The following is a 20,623-nucleotide window of genomic DNA, read 5'->3' as shown; positions in this document are numbered from 1 at the left end:
TGATAACGTTAAATAGGCATATGAATGTTGCCCCTTTTCTGTTGGATGCATCCGTTTGTTATCAACTCCGTTAAAGGTGCAAGTAAGGTAACGTGAAACAACCAACCGATAATTTATCTTATTAAAATCATGTTTTTTTGTTTTTATCTAAACTGTGGACACATTATTACTTGTATTTTGGGGGTTGAACAAGCAGTTTTTGTCTCAGGAGGGAGCCACTATGGAACTTTGGTTCGCTTGTGGGGATGGTTTGAACGTTACACAACATTATCCTTTTGGTATAATAAAAATAAATACTTTTTAAAAAATCACCTAGTTTGGAAAACGATGATTTGAATGCTAATCACTATTTTAAAATATCTTTAACACTCACAAAAAATATGCTTCATGGAAGTCCTGTATTTTCTTAAATGTAAGAATTTACACAATCCTGCCAGGACATCGATACTAGACAAATCAAATGTGGTGCAGCCAAACTCTGTGGTGCAGCCTTCTGTCTACAACACTCTTCCACAGTCTGTCAACAGCGGATTTACAAGCATCTGCCCTATAAGACCCCATTTGACTTCTTACAGGGTATTTTTCCGAATGTGAGGTGAGTACCTATCTCTTTGTATGTGCACAGAAGTTACATGTTTTGAAAATATAGCAGAACTTTGGGTTACGCTTAGCTGCCACTTTAGCGTACTGTACTATAGGGTGCGAATTACCCTTTGCAAGATGGCGGCTTGGTTGAGAATTCATAAGTGAAATATTGTAGCCAACAACATAATGTTGTTTTACGGTATGCGATGTTTTTATGTACTTTATAACGGGTCAAGTATGCTGCATTTACATATTTATGCCAAATGAAGGCTACCGTTAATTTCAACAAAAATGAAACGCACATATCCTTAAATTCAGCAACAAGCTATCGATATTGTAAGCTAGCTAGCATGTAAGCTAACAAGGCAAAAAGCACCAGGCAGAGACTGCAGCGAGCATTGCCTATGCCAAGTTGCTACTAATGTTTGCAGCTGTAATCTTGTGTTAAATTAACTAGCTCAATCGTTTTAGACAATCGTAGTTAATAATTGATTTTCAGAGATGATGTGAAGGTTATATTTCTAGCTTGTAACGTAAACGTTATGCGCAAACTAGCTAGCTAGGCAATCATGTCATGTAAGTTAGCTCGCTATAACATGATTACAAACTAGCTAGTAATTTTAAACATCTGTATAACCAGCATCACCAACAAACACAAAAGTAACTATTTGAATCTTTCACGGAGACAGCATGTTTAGTCAATACATTGCTCTAATATCATATTCAGTGTGGTTTGTTGCAATCAGTGCTTGTTATTTATTCAGCCCGAACAATACGTTTTTTCCTTGCAACTACAATTCAACATCTGGTCCTGTCTGTCAACAAACTGGTACTAAACGATAATAAGAGTCGTATTAGATATGTTCTGTATTGATGAGCAACTCAGTATTGAGTAGAATGTGAACCAAGTCCTCTAATGTCAGCTGGCCTAAAGATGCAGATCATCCAGTTTATTTATGAAGTGCACACTTGACCTGTCTCATCGTCTCTGATAATATGGCCTCATTGGTTGTCAGTTTTACTATTTTATCGAACGTTACATTTTATGTAAAAATATATAGGAATGAGGGAAGTGGAAGAGACTCATTCAATATTCTTATTGGTGGTTGTGACGTTGCATTGCCTTAGGTTTTATCTGTTGCTAAATTCTTGGCAGGAAGATGGCATAGCCTGATGGAAGATAATTATTGTGCCATCCTTGTGGGCATGTAGAACAAGCATCAAAAACGCACTGGGGAAAGCTGCCACCTTACCTTGTACATGCCGCTAGTGCATTTTGGTTTCTGTAGCCTATATCCAAGTTGTATCAGAGATTGTTCACAATCATAAGAGGGGTGGATTTGAGGATCCCTGTTTCATCATAGTCTAGGTAATGTGTCATTTCAAGTATGAAATCAGTGTTTCTGCAGGGTATTTTATGCCAATTTATTGTTTATGCATTTGAAGGAAAAGCACATAGGCAACTGCAACTTTGGAGAGCAACTGTGGCGATTTGGTTCCCTTCAAGAATTGCCTATTTTTTTAGGGAAGCAGCATGACATTAGAGATGCACAGCAGTTCAGGATTTGTCTGACAGATCCTGACAACAAAATGTGTCTTGTCATTCTTGTCTTCGCCATGTCTGTCTGGATGACACCTGTGTAACAGATGTTTTTGACAAATCCTAGATTTCAGAGGACATCAGATAAACATTCAGGCTTTCCCTCTCAAATTTAATCTGTACAGGCTGTCATCTGCATTAGTGTAACTCCGAAAAGGAAGATGGGGACCTTCGGTGTAAGGAGTTTTTATAAATTACACTACTGTTCAAAAGTTTGGGGTCACTTACAAATGTCCTTGTTTTTGAATGAAAATCACTTTTTTTTGTCCATTTTTAAAATAATATAAAATTGATCAGAAATACAGTGTAGACATTGTTAAAGTTCTTAATGACTATTGTAGCTGGGAATGACAGATTTGTTTTGTTTTGTTTGGTTAAATTGAATATCTACAGAGGCCCATTATCAACAACCATCACTCCTGTGTTCCAATGCCATGTTGTTAGCTAATCCAAGTTTATCATTTTAAAAGGATAACTGATCATTAGAAAACCCCTTTGCAATTATGTTAGCACAGCTGAAAAATGTTGTACTGATTAAAGAAGCAATAAAACTGGCCTTTAGACAAACTTGAGTATCTGGAGCATCAGGATTTGTGGGTTCGATAACAGGCACAAAATGTCCAGAAACAAAGAACTTTCTTCTGAAACTCGCCAGTCTATTCTTGTTCTGAGAAATGAAGGATATTCCAGAAACTGAAGCTCCCGTACAACGCTGTGTACTACTCCCTTCACAGAACAGCGCAAACTGCCTCTAACCAGAATAGAAAGAGGAGTGGGAGGCCCCGGTGCACAACTGAGCAAGAGGACAAGTACATTAGAGTGTCTAGTTTGAGAAACAGACACCTCACAAGTCCTCAACTGGCAGCTTCATTAAATAGTACCCGCAAAACACCAGTCTCAACAGTAAAGGGGCGACTCCAGGATGCTGGCCTGTCCGGTGTCTGTGTTCTTTTGCCCATTAACAATGTCTACACTGTATTTCAGATCAATTTGATGTTATTTTAATGGACAAGAACATTAGCTTTTCTTTCAAAACCAAGGGCATTTCTAACTGACCCCAAACTTTTGAACGGTAGTGTACATTAAAGCATAGCAATTCAAAATGTTTTGTTTGTAGTGTGCTCTTTTTATCGGACAAGGAGGTTTGGCCTCCACAATGAGGTTTGCTCCAGAGAGCCCCTCTGTTAATACTTACGTTGGGCTTGACCCTTGCAGCAGCCTCCTACAACACTGCTACCCTCCCGTCCAGACAGATATATAGGCCATTGATGGATGCTTGTCTATGCTAGTGATTTTCAACCTGTGGTCCACGGGGTTACTGCAGGTGGTCAGCTACATTTTTGTTCACATTTTCTTTCTTCTCACAATAATGTAAGTTGACAGTATTACTGGTATTGTAATACATTTGACGTAAGTGCGTATTGTTTATAATATTAATCATAATAAGCCTTTAAAGGCCCACCTCAGAAGTTGCCACATATTTCAGGTAATTCCTGTCCTAAAGTGGAAATTCTTGTTTAGGTTCAAATCAAATTTATTTGTCACATACACATGGTTAGCAGATGTTAATGCGAGTGTAGCGAAATGTTTGTGCTTCTATTTCCGACAATGCAGTAATACCCAACGAGTAATCTTACCTAACAATTCCAAAACTACTTCCTTATACACACAAGTGTAAAGGGATAAATAATATGTACGTAAAGATATATGAATGAGTGATGGTACATGGAACAGCATAGGCAAGATGCAGTAGATGGTATCGAGTACAGTATATACATATGAGATGAGTAATGTAGGGTATGTAAACAAAGTGGCATAGTTTAAAGTGGCTAGTGATACATGTATTACATAAAGATGCAGTAGATGATATAGAGTAGACGTCGACCGATTATGATTTTTCAACGCCGATACCGATTATTGGAGGATCAAAAGAGCCGATACCGATTAATTGGCCATTTTAAATGTAAAAAATAAATTGAAAAATAAAAATATTTGTAATAATGACAATTACAACAATACTGAATGAACACTTATTTTAACTTAATATAATACATACATGAAATCAATTTAGCCTCAAGTAGATAATGAAACATGTTCAATTTGGTTTAAATAATGCAAAAACAAAGTGTTGGAGAAGAAAGTAAAAGTGCAATATGTGCTATGTAAGAAAGCTAACGTTTCAGTTCCTTGCTCAGAACATGAGAACATATGAAAGCTGGTGGTTCCTTTTAACATGAGTCTTCAATATTCCCAGGTAAGAAGTTTTAGGTTGTAGTAATTATAGGACTATTTCCCTCTATACCATTTTGTATTTCATTAACCTTTGACTATTGGATGTTCTTATAGGCACTTTAGTATTGCCAGTGTAACAGTATAGCCTCCGTCCCTCTCCTCGCTCCTCCCTGGGCTAGAACCAGCAACACAACGACAACAGCCACCACATCGAAGCAGTGTTACCCATGCAGAGCAAGGGGAACAACCACTCCAAGGCTCAGAGCGAGTAAAGTTTGAAACGCTATTAGCGTGCGCTAACTAGCCAGCCATTTCACTTCGGTCACACCAGCCTCATCTCGGGAGTTGATAGGTTTGAAGTCATAAACAGTGCAAGTCTCTCAAAGCACTTCATGATGACGGAAGTGAGTGCTACGGGGCGGTAGTCGTTTAGCTCAGTTACCTTAGCTTTCTTGGGAACAGGGACAATGGTGGCCCTCTTGAAGCATGTGGGAACAGCAGACTGGGATAAGGATTGATTGAATATGTCCGTAAACACACCTGCCATCTGGTCTGCGCATGCTCTGAGGACGCGGCTGGGGATGCCGTCTGGGCCTGCAGACTTGCGAGGGTTAACACGTTTAAATGTTTTACTCACGTCGGCTGCAGTGAAGGAGAGTCCGCAGGTACATTCATCTCTAGGAGACAGAACTCGTCTCCTTCCTGAGCGGTATGACGGCTGCGTGGTCCCATGGTGCTTATACCTGCGTACTATTGTTTGTACAGATGAACGTGGTACCTTCAGGCGCTTGGAAATTGCCCCCAAGGATGAACCAGACTTGTGGAGATCTATAATTTTTTATTTTCTGAGGTCTTGGCTGATTTCTTTTGATTTTCCCATAATGGCAAGCAAAGAGGCACTGAGTTTGAAGGTAGGCCTTGAAATACACACACCTCCAATTGACTCAAATTATGTTAATTAGCCTATCAGAACCTTCTAAAGCCATGTCATAATTTTCTGGAATTTTCCAAGCTGTTTAAAGGCACAGTCAACTTAGTGTATGTAAACTTCTGACCGACTGGAATTGTGATACATTGAATTATAAGTCTGCAAGCAATTGATGGAAAAATGACTTGTGTCATGTACAAAGTAGATGTCCTAACCGACTTGCCAAAACTATAGTTCATTAACAAGAAATTTGTGGAGTGGTTGAAAAACAAGTTTTAATGGTTCCAACCTAAGTGTATGTAGACTTCCGACTTCCACTGTAGTACATTTGCTGTTAATTCCTATAATTTCTAATTTCCACTGTTTGTTTGGTTACGGTAACTTCTGTTAATGCATTCAATATATTATTTATTATTATTAGTCTTTTACCATTCTCATTGTCGGACTGGAAACATTACTCGCAGAGTGCACAACCTATGCTTCACTTGTGTGAAACAAGTTTTGGTTTATTTCATTGCCTTTTTGTGTTTTTTTTTCAATTTAGTCATTGTCTTTTTATTTGGAGTGCTCCTATCAATGTTGAGTAAGATCACACACCCAATTTATGCTTAGAAGAAGGCCTATAGGCTACCTGGCCTGCCTGTAAATGGAGGCATATAAATGTGCACATTTGGGGATCTGATTGGCTTAATGCACAACCACTATTGAGCTGTGGAGCCTCTGAATGTAATGTTTTCTTCTCCTTAAACAGCAAGCACACTAAGTCTGTTTTTACATCCATTGAGAATGACAATAGTTCCTTAATTTATTTGAAAAATCTTTCCAGCTCTCCCCATTTAGATAACCACTCTGCATGAAAGGGAAAACGTCATGCTTTGATCCAGTGGAAACTACATAAAATAGGCCTACCTGATTACTCGTTATCCCTTGCGCAAATAGCCTATAGCTGTGTCTGTTCTGAGCTCACTGGCGCAGGAAACTCTGACGGTCCAGAATATTTTATAAAATGTTGCAAGTTTGCTAGCTCAAGCTTCAGGCTGGACCCAAGTTAATATTTGTTTCAAGTTTGTTGCAGACAGGCCATGCATAGCCAATGTGATTTATAGGATATCTATTTTTATCAGGATATGTTCTACCTGCAGGCTGCAATGTTTAGATTTGTTGGCTTTTTGTAGGTAATTTTTACATAGTTGGCAATAGAAGATACTTTTTAGGTTGGTAGAATTAATTAACAACATGACAATGATTCTGCGTCACAAAGACGTTATAAATTAAATGAAAATGTGCATATGAAAACCATAAGTTCCACTCAGATCGGTAGAAACGGTGTAACGGTTTTCTAGTGGTGATGAAGGAGAGTCGGACCAAACTGCAGCGTGTCGATTGCGATCCATATTTATTAAACAAAACGTAAACACGACTAAACACTAAACACGACTAAACACTAAACACTACAAAACAATAAACGTAATGAAAACCGAAAACAGCCTATCTAGTGCAAACTAACAGAGAGTACAAGACACTAAGGACAATCACCCACGACAAACTCAAAGAATATGGCTGCCTAAATATGGTTCCCAATCAGAGACAACAATAAGCACCTGCCTCTGATTGAGAACCACTCCAGACAGCCATAGACCTTGCTAGACAACCCACTAAGCTACAATCCCAATACCACCACCAAAACCCCAAGACAAACACACCACAATTACAAAAACCCCATGCCACACCCTGGCCTGACCAAATACATAAAGATAAACACAAAATACTTTGACCAGGGCGTGACAAACGGTAAGGAAAATTGGCATTCCACATGAAAGTGTGCAGCCGACTTATGTAGCCTATTACCGGCAACTTCAGGAGAGTAACGGCAGAATCTGCAGAAGCAGGAGAATGGTTGGGTCAGGTTTTTTTATTTTCTTCTTCTGGTTATCTTGATCTTTGGATCCCTCTTGAGTTATTTGTTTCTTATTTCATCAAACAAAGTGCTTAAAGCATCAGACAAGCTCAATGCATATAGACACATAAGGTGTGTCTGTATATGAAAAAATACACATTTAAACATTGACCAGACTACTTTAGGTCAACCCAAGTTTTTGTTGTTGTTGGGGACAACTCTATAAAGCTATGTGAGCGCCATTTCAGCTCGGACAAGCATACTGTAAGTCAAGTGAAAATAATTATTTCAGAAAGACTAGCAGCCTACCTAAACCATGCCTATTGTCCAACAGATTGCATTCAACGGAAATGTGTCTTCCGCATTTAACCCAACCCCTCTGAATCAGAGAGGTTTGGGGGCTACCTTAATTGACATCTAAAATGAAATCGTATCACGCAATTCTACCATCTATTTTTAGACTAGCACAAAAATAAGTGAAACTTGACAAATTATCCAATGGACAATGAAATTTTGCTGGTAAAAAAGTGGAAGTGCAAAAATATAAGTTTGCACCACTTTTAATTTTCACCATGGCTTAGCCAGCCATTGAGCCAGAGACAGAAGAAAGTCAATGAACTAAGTAGACCAGACCCAGCTGCTATTGCATTAGTGTCTATGGGAGAGCCACCCCGTTAAGTAGATCGGAACCAACCATTTTTTTCAATGGTAAATGGTCTGAGTGAACCATTGTAATTTATCCACCATCTTTGCTGTATCCAAAGATTCTATTATTTAGCTCAGCAGTTACAACTTGCAAACTTTGCAGGTGGTTATGAATAATAAACAATGCCATGCCGGTGGGTGGTATGGTACCATTCAAATAAAACCCAGCCCTGAAACAAAAAAACATAGGCTAAAAATAATTGACATGCCATTGCATAGGAAAAGACACGTCATTGGCACAAATTTGCTTGAAGCGGGCAGTTATGTTATTTCAAGCCCAAATATATCATACTTTTACTAAAATTATGACTTATTGATATGAATGAAGGAAGTGGAAGACTCATTCAATATTTTTATGGTGGTTGTGATGTTGCATTGGGTAACATCTGGCCATCGTCTTTCTACTCGAAAAAGTGGATTTCTACTGGTGTTGGTGTTTTTAAATGTATAACCAGGTAGGCTTTATTTAACCAGGTAGGCAAGTTGAGAACAAGTTCTCATTTACAACTGTGACCTGGCCAACATAAAGCAAAGCAGTTTGACACATAACAACACAGAGTTACACATGGAGTAAAACAAACATACAGTCAATAATACAGTAGAAAAATAAGTCTATTTACAATGTGAGCAAATGAGGTGAGATAAGGGAGGTAAAGGCAATAAATAGGCCATGGTGGCGAAGTAAATACAATATAGCAATTAAAATACTGGAATGGTAGATTTGACAGTAGATGAGTGTGCAAAATAGAAATACTGGGGTGCAAAGGAGCAAAATAAATAAATATAGTAGGGGAAGCGGTAGTTGTTTGGGCTATTTATAGATGGGCTATGTACAGGTGCAGTGATTTGTGAGCTGCTCTGAAAGCTGGTGCTTAACTTCTTGCGTCGAGCAATCCCGTATCCGGGAGCGTAATTATAGCCTCAAGCTCATTACCATAACGCAACGTTAACTATTCATGAAAATCGCAAATGAAATGAAAGAAATATATTCACTCACAAGCTTAGCCTTTTGTTAACAACACTGTCATCTCAGATGTTCAAAATATGCTTTTCAACCATAGCTACACAAGCATTTGTGTAAGAGTATTGATAGCTAGCATAGCATTAAGCCTAGCATTCAGCAGGCAACATTTTCACAAAAACAAGAAAAGCATTCAAATAAAATCATTTACCTTTGAAGAACTTCGGATGTTTTCAATGAGGAGACTCAGTTAACTTCTTACGGCTTAGATCCCGCTAACGGGATGGATAAAAGATACAAGGGTTATGCATGGAACGTTAGATAAACTTCTCCTTAATGCAACCGCTGTGTCAGATTTTTTAAAAACAACGGAAAAAGCACACCATGCAATAATCTGAGTATGGCGCTCGGACACAAAAACAAGCCATACAGATACCCGCCATGTTGTGGAGTCAACAGAAGTCAGAAAGAGCATTATAAATATTCACTTACCTTTGATGATCTTCATCAGAATGCACTCCCAGGAATCCCAGTTCCACAATAAATGTTTGTTTTGTTCGATAAAGTCCATCATTTATGTCCAAATACCTCATTTTTGTTTGGCCAAACGAAAAGTCAAAAAGATCCTTTACATTTCGTAGAAACATGTCAAACGATGTACAGAATCAATCTTTAGGATGTTTTTAACATAAATCTTCAATGATGTTTCAACTGGAGAATTCCTTTTGTCTTTAGAAATGCAATGGAACGCAGCTACCTCTCACGTGTGCATGCCTGACTGAGCTTATGGCCTTGGTACCAAACCTCTGGTTGAAGCAGCTCTCATTCTCTCCTCCTTCACCGTAGAAGCCTCAAGAAGGTTCTAAAGACTGTTGACATCTAGTGGAAGCCTTAGGTAGAGCAATCGGACCAAATTTACACAGTCTTGGATAGGCAAAGAGTTGAAAAACTACAAACCTCAGATTTCACACTTCCTGGTTGGATTTTGTCTCAGGTTTTTGCCAGCCATATGAGTTCTGTTATACATCATTCAAACAGTTTTAGGAACTTCAGAGTGTTTTCTATCCAAATCTACTAATAATATGCATATGCATAAAATTCTTCTTGGCCTGAGTTGCAGGGAGGTAGTTTACTCTGGGCACCTTATTCATCCAAGCTACTCAATACTGCTCCCCAGCCATAAGAAGTTAAAGCTAGTGAGGGAGATAAGTGTTTCCAGTTGGAGAGGACGGAGAGGTGGCCAAAGTAGAAATTGGCTTTGGGGGTGACAAGTGAGATATACCTGCTGGAACGCGTGCTACGGGTGGGTGCAGCTAAGGTTACCAGCATGCAAAGATAAGGCGGGACTTTACCTAGCAGGTTCTTGTAGATTACCTTGAGCCAGTGGGTTTGGCGACGAGTATGAAGCGAGGGCCAGCCAACGAGAGCGTACAGGTCGCAGTGGTGGGTAGTATATGGGGCTTTGTTGACAAAACGGATGGCACTGTGATAGACCGAATCCAATTTGTTGAGTAGGGTGTTGGAGGCTATTTTGTAAATGACATCGCCAAATTCGAGGATCGGTAAGATGGTCAGTTTTACGAGGGTATGTTTGGCAGCATGAGTGAAGGATGCTTTGCTGCAAAATAGGAAGCCGATTCTAGATTTAACTTTGGATTAGAGATATTTTATGTGAGTCTGGAAGGAGAGTTTACAGTCTAACCAGACACCTAGGTATTTGTAGTCGTCCACATATTCTAAGTCAGAACCGTCCAGAGTAGTGATGATGGACGGGCGGGCAGGTGCAGGCAGCGATCGGTTGAAGAGGATGCATTTAGTTTTTACTTATATTTAAGAGCAGTTGGAGGCCATGGAAGGAGAGTTGTATGGCATTGAAGCTCATCTGGAGGGTTGTTAACACAGTGTCCAAAGAAGGGCCAGAAGTATACAGAATGGTGTCATCTGTGTAGAGGTGGATCAGAGACTCACCAGCAGCAAGAGCGACATCATTGATATATACAGAGAAGAGAGTCGGCCCAAGTATTGAACCATGGGGCACCCCCATAGACTGTCAGAGGCCCGGACAACAGGCCCTCAGGTTTGACACACTGAACTCTGTCTGAGAAGTAGTTGGTAAACCAGGTGAGTTAATAATTTGAAAAACCAAGGCTGTTGAGTCTGCCGATAAGAATGTGGTGATTGACAGGGTCGAAAGCCTTGGCCAGGTCAATGAATACGGCTGCACAGTATTGTTTCTTATCGATGGCGGTTAAGATATCGTTTAGAACCTTGAGCGTGGCTGAAGTGCACCCATGACCAGCTCTGAAACCAGATTGCATAGCGGAGAAGGTACGGTGGGATTCGAAATGGTCTGTGATCTGTTTGTTAACTTGGCTTTCGTAGACCTTAGAAAGGCAGGGTAGAATAGGTATAGGTCTGTAGCAGTTTGGGTCAAGAGTGTCCCCCCCTTTGAAAAAATCCTTATTGAAATTCTCAATTATAGTGGATTTATTGGCGGTGACAGAGTTTCCTATCCTCAGTGTAGTGGGCAGCTGGGAGGAGGCGCTCTTATTCTCCACGTCCCAGAACTTTTTTGAGTTTGTGTTGCAGGATGCAAATTTCTGCTTGAAAAAGCTAGCCTTGGCTTTTCTAACTGCCTGTAAATATTGGTTTCTAACTTCCCTAAAAAGTTGCATATCACGGGGGCTGTTCGATGTTAATGCAGAACGCCAGCGGATGTTTTTGTGTTGGTTAAGGTCAGTCAGGTCTGGAGAGAACCAAGGGCTATATCTGTTCCTGTTTGTATATTTCTTGAATGGGGCATGCTTATTTAAGATGGCGAGGAAGGCATTTAAAATAAATAACCAGGCATCCTCTACTGACGGGATGAGGTCGATATCCTTCCAGGATACCCGGGCCAGGTCAATTAGAAGTGGGGCGGTGTTGCAGGGAGTGTTTCAGGGAGCGTTTGATAGTAATGAGTGGATGTTTTTTGACCGCTGACCCATTACGGATGCAGTCAATTAGTCAGTGATCGCTGAGATCTTGGTTGAAAACAGCAGAGGTGTCTTTAGAGGGCAAGTTGGTTATGATGATATATATGAGGGTGCCCGTGTTTACGGCTTTGGGGTTGTTTCTGGTAGGTTCATTGATAATTTGTGTAAGATTGAGGGCATCAAGCTTAGATTGTAGGATGGCCGGGGTGTTAAAAGCATGTCACAGTTTAGGTCACCTAACAGCACGAGCTCTGATGATAAATGGGGGGCATTCAGTTCACATATGGTATCCAGAGCACAGCTGGGGGCAGAGGGTGGTCTATAGCAGGCGGCAACAGTGAGAGACTTGTTTTTAAAGAGGTGGATTTTTAAAAGTAGTTGTTTGGGCACAGACCTGGATAGTAGGACAGAACTCTGCAGGCTATCTCTGCAGTAGATTGCAGCACCGCCCCCTTTGGCCATTCTATCTAGTCTGAAAATGTTGTAGTTGGGGATTTCAGAGTTATTGGTGGTCTTCCTAAGCCAGGATTCAGACACGGCTAAGACATCCGGGTTGGCAGAGTGTTTTATTCACTGCTTTAGCACAATCTTAGGGAGGAGGCGTCTAATGTTAACATGCATGAAACCAGGGCTTTTACGATTACAGAAGTCATCAAAAGAGAGTGCCTGGGGAATAGGAGTGGCAAGGCCTGGATTCACCTCTACATCGCCAGAGGCACAGAGGAGGAGTAGGATAAGGGTACTGCTAAAAGCCATGAGAATTGGACGTGTTGGACGCCCGGAACAAAGAGTAAAAGGAACAGGTTTCTGGGGCCGATTAAAATACATTCAAGGTATAGTGTACAGACAAAGGTATGGTAGGATGTGAATACAGTGGAGGTAAACCTAGGCATTGAGTGATAATGAGAGATATTGTCTCTATAAACATCATTGAAACCAGGTGATGTCATCGCATGTGTGGGTGGTGGAACTGAAGGGTTGTATAAGGTATAATGAGCAGGGCTAGAGGCTCTACAGTGAAATTAGCCAATAAACACTAACCAGAACTGCAATGGACAAGGCATATTGACACTGAGGAGAGGCATGCTTAGCCGAGTGATCAGAAGGGTCCAGTGAGTAGTGAGGTTGGTTGGGGTCACGCCGATTCACACAGCTAGCCGAGCCATGGGTAACAAGCTAGCAGAAGATGGAGGTCTGTTTTTAGCCACCCCGTGCATTTCCGTCGGTAGATTAGTGGGTTCCGTGTGGTAGAGGGGACCAATCCAATTGTCAAAATAGTTAGTTATAGTGGCCCAAGAAGATAGCAGCTGACATGCTCAAGACAGCTAACAATTAGCGGGCCGCAGTTAGCAGGGCTCCACATCGGCAGTAAAACAGGTCCGGATAGGTGATTGTAGCCCAGGAGTGGCTGATGGAACTCTTCAGCTGGCTAGCTCTGGGATAATTGGTGTTTGCGCCAGAATCTACGTTAGCCAATATTCACGTGGATAGCAGCTAGTTAGCTGCAAGATCCAGGTGTAAATGTCCAGAGCTTGCGGTAGAAATCCGGGGATATGGACAGAAAATCGCATTGTACAAAACTGGCGATAGCTTTCCGAGCTAAAGGATAGCTGATGACCGCTAGCCGTCGTTAGCTGAATACTAACGTTAGCTTGTGAGCTGGTTAACTTCTGGCTAGCTTCTGTTGTGGATTTCGGATACGAGGTGAATAATACTTTTGGGGAAAAAACAACCGATCTGCACCACATTTGGTGAGGCGGGTTGCAGGAGAATGTTTTGATGTTGAGTTTTCAGAAAAAATATGTAAAAAGATATGCGAAGAAAAAGATAGGAAACATATACATGGGACAAGACGAGGACAAAGGACGTCTGACTGCTACGCCATCTTGGAAACCATAGAATATAAATGCAATAGAAGCGTTGTTTCTTGTACTATTGTCTCTTGTGTCTTTTAGAGGACTGTTTCACTGATGTCCTTTTTCTTCTCTCTTTATTTTGTCTTTCTTTTCTTCTGTTAACTAGATGTTCTTTGTTAGCTAGCTAGCTTCTTCCAGGAGAATCCCTAGCAACTGCTTAGCAACTGGTAAACAATTCAGCTAGCTAAGATAACTGTACAATTTTATGAAAAATAGTTACTTTTCCAAAGCCTATCTTCTTTGATTGTTGCTTGTTTTGCCTCCAATTCAGTCTTGCAGTTTTCTTTAGCTTTTTTCCAATGTACTTCACTCTAAAACATGTAAATTTCAATATTTGTAGGAGCTCATTTTTTTCAGTAGCTGCTTCTCAATTTGCTCAATTTGGAATTAATCTATAACATTCCCTGATAAAATTTACTCTGTTTGACTGTCAAGATATTTTATGTTAAAAAAATCTGCGACTCTGAAAATGGTGGTCTTCACGCTTTTGAGCATGATTTGGTGGTCCTTGGAATGGAAAAGGTTGGAACTGCTGATCTATGTTGCATACTGGCAGACAGTATATACAGTCGGGTCCAAAATAATTTGCACCCTTGATAAAGATGAGCAAAATAGACTTTATTTTATACTGAGCTATATTTTATGCTAATTTAAAATATATATTTTATACTAGGCTAATACAATTTCTCAGAAGAATAGATTTCGTTTAACACGGTTTTTTTGGTCTCAAAGATGGGTGTCAAAATGATTGGCACTCCTGTTTTCAAGACCTCACCTTGCGAGGATAGCGGCACTGAGCCTTTTTTCTTAAATGTTTTATGAGATTGACCATCCGAGTCTTAGACCATCCATCCATACAGAATCTATCCAGATCCTTGATATCAATGTAGAAAATAGTAAAAATAAATAAACCCTAGAATGAGTAGGTGTGTCCAAACCTTTGACTGGTACTCTACATCGGTCCATTATCTATTCTACATACTTTATGGTTTTAGTTGTTTTAAGTTTACACTGACAACGTTTTCTAACAGAAAATACCTTTTTGATATAAGTTGAGACCCTTTGCTATTGGACTCGAAATTGAGCTCCGGTGCATCCTGTTTCCATTGATCATCTTTGAGATGTTTCTACAACTTGGATTCCACATGTGGTAAATTCAATTGATTGTACATGATTTGGAAAGGCACACACCTGTCTATATAAGGTCCCACAGTTGACAGTAGATATCAGATCAAAAACCAAGCCATGAGGTTGAAGGAATTGTCCGTAGAGCTCCGAGACAGGATTGTGCCAAGGCAAAGATCTGGGGAAGGGTACCAAAACATTTATGAGCATTGAATGTACCCAAGAACACAGTGGCTTCCGTCATTCTTAAATGGAAGAAGTTTGGAACGACCAAGACTCTTCCTAGAGCTGGCCGCCCGGCCAAACTGAGCCGTCGGGGGAGAAGGGCCTTGGTCAGGGACGTAACCAAGAACACGATGGTCACTCTGACAGAGGCCTTTTATGGTAGAGTGGCCAGACGGAAGCCCCTCCTCAGTAAAAGGCACATGACAGCCCTTTTGGAGTTTGCCAAAAGGCACCTAAAGACTCTCTGACCATGAGAAACAAGATTCTCTGGTCTGATGAAAACAAGGTTGAACTCTTTGGCCTGAATGCCAAGCATCACTTCTGGAGGAAACCTTGCACTTTCCCTATGGTGAAGCATGGTGGTGGCAGAATCATGCTGTGGGGATGTTTTTCAGTGGCAGGGACTGGGAGACTAGTCAGGAATGAGGCAAAGATGAATGGAGCAAGGATCAGGGATTATTGACGAAAACCTGCACCAGGGCTCTTGGGACCTCACAGGGGCGACGGTTCACCTTCCAACAGGACAACGACCCTAACCGCACAGCCAAGACCACACAGGATTGGCTTCGGGACATGTCTCTGAATGTCCTTGAGTGGCCCAGCCAGGGCCTGGACTTAAACCTGATCGAACATCTCTTGAGAGACCTGAAAATAGCTGTGCAGCAACGCTCCCCATCCAAGCTGACATAGCTTGAGAGGATCCGCAGAGAAGAATGAGAGAAACTCCCCAAATACAGGTGTGCTAAGCTTGTAGTGTCATACCCAAGAAGACTCAAGACTGTAATCGCTGCTTAGACCATCGTGTTCTTGGTCATGGCCCTGACTAAGGCCCTTCTCCGATTGCTCAGCTTGCCCGGGCGGCCGGCTCTAGGAAGAGACTTGGTGGTTCCGAACCACAATTCCTTTAACATCATGGCATGGCTTTTGCCATGATGTGGGACCTTAACATAGGAAGGTGTGTGCTTTTCCAAATTATGTCCACTCAATTAAACTTGGACTCCAAGTTGTAGAAACATCTCAAGGATAATCAATGAAATAGGATGCACCTGAGCTCAATTTTCAGTCTCTTGACAAGGGTCTGAATACTTATGTAAACAAGGCATTTCTGTTATTTATTTTTATAAAATTTGTATATTTTGGGGCGAGTGGCTTCAATGATTTAGCAGAGGAAAACCAAGTCTGACTGAGGAGACTGATATTGGTCAACGATGATACTTCACCTAATCCATTACCAATCTACTGACTGACACTGACAAAACTACTAATATGGTGCACAATAATCTATCCTCCCCCATTTGGAGTTGAGATGCAGCTCAGCTTACTCTTCAGACAGAAATATTGCAGCTGCACAATGCCTCAAAAGCACTGACTCACCTGGAGTGTCCTTCCTTTCCTTGTGTGAGAAAGATGGACACAGATATGAAATCATCCATCTGTCCTTCCTCAGGTGGTTTGGGTCTCAAGCCATGCTCAACCTGAGCCCCTGATCAGTGCAGCAAAAGCCCGCCCGGCTCAAAACTGAGCCAGGATGTCCAGTAGCTCGGGCTACCCCCCTACCCAGGGGAGCTTCAGCAGCGAGCAGAGCCGCTACCCACCACACTCTGTCCAGTACACCTTCAGCACCACACGTCACCAACAGGTAAGAAACTGTGCATGAAGTAACATCATAACTCTCTCGCACTGCATCTCTTAACACTTACTACCAGCAAGAATGACTTTCTCTCTCTTCATACAAATTATTAACTATTACAAGATTCCCCAACTGGCAGCCCGTGGGCTGAATTTGACACGCGGGCAATTTTATTTGGCCCCCCACGTTTAAAAAAAAAACAACAACCAGTTTCTGTACATCCTGGGGTATACGTAGTACTGTAAGTGCACACAAGGGGCGCTACAGAGTATTATTATTATTATTATTATTATTATTTAGGCAACTGGGGTGTTGATCCAGGAGGGGTTTGAATGTCTAGTCGCAAGCGCGTACTGATGGGACGCATGGGTAGATAGTGGGCCTGGGTGGGTAAGAATGGGAGGGTGAGACAAGCTTGGTTTTGGGAGGTGGAGTGGTGGTAGGCTGGGGGGTTGGTTGGTTGGTTTGGGAGCGAGATGGAAGGATTTAATTATACTATAATATACACTACTTTTCAAAGGTTTGGGGTCACTTAGAAATGTCCTTGTTTTTGAAAGCAAATCTTTTTTTTTTGTCCAATTACTATAACATCAAATAAATCAGAAATACAGTGTAGACATTGTTAATCTTCTAAATGACTATTGTAGCTGGAAACGGCTCATTTACATTTTTTATTATGGAATATCTACATAGACGTACAGAGGCCCATTATCAACAACCATCACTCCTGTGTTCCAGTGGCACGTTGTGTTAGCTAATCCAAGTTTATCATTTTAAAGGGCTAATTGAACATTTTTTGTGGTTAAATTAGGAGAGTAGTCGGAGCTAAAAAGCCCTAAGGCATAGCGCCCCAAGTCCAAAGACTTACTTTGCTTAGTTTCTTTTTTGAAGAAAAGATGAAGATCAGATCAAATTTGATTACCAATTTATGCAGAAATCCAGGTAATTCCAAGGGGTTCACATACTTTTTCTTGACACTGTATGTAATGTATACAATAGCTATGTATTTATACAATGATCCTCCCATTCTATGGAATGTCCATCGCTCCCATGTCATGTCTGCTGAAATCTTTTACTTGGTTCTTCAATGATAGATGGAACAGATATCATTAAGTTTGATTCTATACAAGTAAAGACCAACAAAATCCAACTTGTCACATGGAATGTCCATGGGCTACATGAGGGGGGGGGTGCATATGGTTCTCGAAAACCTAAAGAGTTAGTCAGCAGATGTGTGTGTGTGTGTGTGTGTGTGTGTGTGTGTGTGTGTGTATGTATATATTTTTAAGAGTTGTATTAAATAGAAATTGAACAATTTAAAGAGGAGCTGGGTTGGAGAGGACTATGTTTCCACCTACTGTAATAACAGCGGTGTAGGCACCCTGATAAATAAGAATACACTATTTTCCCTTATCCCAGCATATGGACCAAGAAGGCTGTTTTCTAATGTTGAATTGTACCTTACGTGGTGAAAAATACACTGAGTTCATTGTATATCCCACCAGGGAAAGATCTGGTGTTTTTTATTATTTTGAATCAAATCCAGACAGGAACTATTATTTTAGCAAGTAACCTAAATCATATATTCGATAAGTTTGACAGACTTAGTAATAAAAAAAGCTAAATTATTTAGGGAGCCTTCAAAGAGGCTGAAATAATTTACAGGACACCTCGCGATTCCCAACTACAAAAGAGTAAGAAAAGCTATTAACCTAGGTTTCTTCCTAGGTTTTGGCCTTTCTAGGGAGTTTTTCCTAGCCACCGTGCTTCTACACCTGCATTGCTTGCTGTTTGGGGTTTTAGGCTGGGTTTCTGTACAGCACTTTGAGATATCAGCTGATGTACGAAGGGATATATAAATAAATTTGATTTGATTTGAAGTATTGACTATATTTTTATTTCCAAAAATGCACTCAATTTACAGGAGGAGAAAATGTATGATATAGTGATATCGGCTCATTCTCCGGTGTCATTCTTAATTACACCAATAGAAAATACATTCAGTGACAATTTAGAGAATTAACTGAGCACTTCTTCTGGACCCGAAATGTATTGAGTACCTAAATGATAAAATAACCTTTACCATTACAAATGTAGACAGAGGACAGAGAAAAGCCACCCCCAATTATAATCTGGGATGCCTTTAAGGTGTACATTAGGGGAACGATAGTCTCATACTAGGCGAAAGTTAAGTCTGATTTTTTAAAATTAATATAGAACACTTAAAAAATTTACATGGGCTTTTTAAAGGTAAAGAAGAAAAAATAATTTCTCAACTTAAGCAAGAATACGATCTTTTACTTCTGAAGAGAGCCAACAACTACAGGTTAAACTCAAATAAACCGTACTACTTAATGGCAATAAACCTAAATCTCACAGGTCTCCCAAAATGAATACATGCAAACCAGTTATCATTTTAAAAGATAAAGATACAAAAATAGTAATTAGAAATAACAATGCCATTTAATGACAATTTTTAAAAGCTATGAAAGTTTTATATAAATCAGAATTAAACAGTTGGACCTTCTGTAGCCTTAAATCTGAGTTGTTGATTCTATCAGCAGACAAAAAATAATCACTAAAAACAGATCATCCAAGAATACATTTTTGTATTCTAAAATATATCTTCCGATATAGCTGACCAATATTGAAAACTCAGTGCCCCCTTTTGCAATTTGTTTTCTTCAAAGTACAAAAAAATGTTGTCACATGCGACCGCCTAAAAAGATGGCAGCACTTTAGAGCGCTCCTAATACCCCCATGGAAATACTGAAATTCAACAGCATACAGTTTCATATGTCTTAATATATTGACAGTTTAATATAAAGATAATTTACATTTTGAAACATCCCGCTAAAGTGCCGTTATTGGAGTGCCGACACATGCTAAAAACCTATTCAAGCCTAACACGCAGTATTCAGAAGGCCACATCGACTAGCAAACAAACAGCAAATCTTACCGAATCCCCCACCGAGATATGGATCAACACGTAAACCCAGAGAAATCGATAAATCTGAAGGATCTATTTGAGCAAATGGGAAAGATGAACATGATTTTGTTGATGTTGCATCTGATGACTCCACGATAAAAACAACTACTGAGCTGAAGGAAAAAAGTTGATGTGATACAAGAGAGGATGGATTGGGCAGAGGGACGGATTTCGACAGTGGAGGCCATCTCCCATCTGGAGAAGGGTAATGAGAATCACAAGAAAAAGTCGGTCATATTGTGGAATCGTGTCGAAGAACTCATTAACAGTGAGATTGGTTAATTTGAAAGAGGGGCATGAGGCTGGCGTAGGACTAATCTCGTGTGTGCAGAAAATCATAGCAGAAGGATTTGGATTTGTCGACAGGCACAAATTTGAAATTGAACCGAACCCATCGCAGCTTAACCATGCCTGGCGAGAATGGGCCCCTGAGAACGGTTTTCACCCGCTTCATACTATCTACAGCCCGGGACAAGGTACTTAAAGTGACTAAAGATATGGGTGGAGTTCAGTGGGAAGGCAGCCAGCATTTTTTTTCTCTTCCCAGACCTGTCCAAGGAACTGACCATGAAGAGGAAGAAGTTTGCAACTGCAAAGAAACAAGAACTCAAGAAGAACGTCAGGCACACACTGCATTCCCAGTGATACTGCTGTTTACTTGGAAGGGAATGCAAATCATTTTCAAGGACAACGTGGAGGCAGAGAGATTCTTGCTAGAGCAAGGTGTTTAGCCTAGATAAAGAAGACGAGAAAAGGTCATACAAGTTGAATTGTATGCCGTTTACAGTATAAGTGAAGTTAGCTTATGTGTTTGCGGGACTCTGTGTGGTGTTGCTAATTTCAAGCACGGACGAT

At 40.5% G+C, this 20,623-nt stretch overlaps 1 protein-coding gene across 6 annotated transcripts in view; it reads left to right on the top strand.

The window, feature by feature from the left end:
• The first annotated feature begins 452 nt into the window (after nucleotides 1-452).
• Nucleotides 453-20,623, top strand: part of ncor1 (nuclear receptor corepressor 1) — a 110,833-nt gene continuing 90,662 nt past the window's right edge. For all 6 annotated transcript variants that reach the window (XM_024431758.2, XM_024431755.2, XM_024431754.2 and 3 more), the window contains exons 1-2: nucleotides 453-595; nucleotides 16,597-16,788. In XM_024431758.2, coding sequence (XP_024287526.1) covers nucleotides 16,678-16,788 — 111 coding nt within the window. In that variant the 5' untranslated portion in view covers nucleotides 453-595; nucleotides 16,597-16,677. The remainder of the gene's footprint in view (nucleotides 596-16,596; nucleotides 16,789-20,623) is intronic.

The sequence above is a fragment of the Oncorhynchus tshawytscha genome, linkage group LG09, assembly GCF_018296145.1.
Source record: "Oncorhynchus tshawytscha isolate Ot180627B linkage group LG09, Otsh_v2.0, whole genome shotgun sequence".
Classification (NCBI taxonomy): Eukaryota; Metazoa; Chordata; class Actinopteri; order Salmoniformes; family Salmonidae; genus Oncorhynchus; species Oncorhynchus tshawytscha.
Note: the sequence above shows the minus strand (reverse complement) of the source record. Positions and strands in the feature narration are given on the sequence as shown.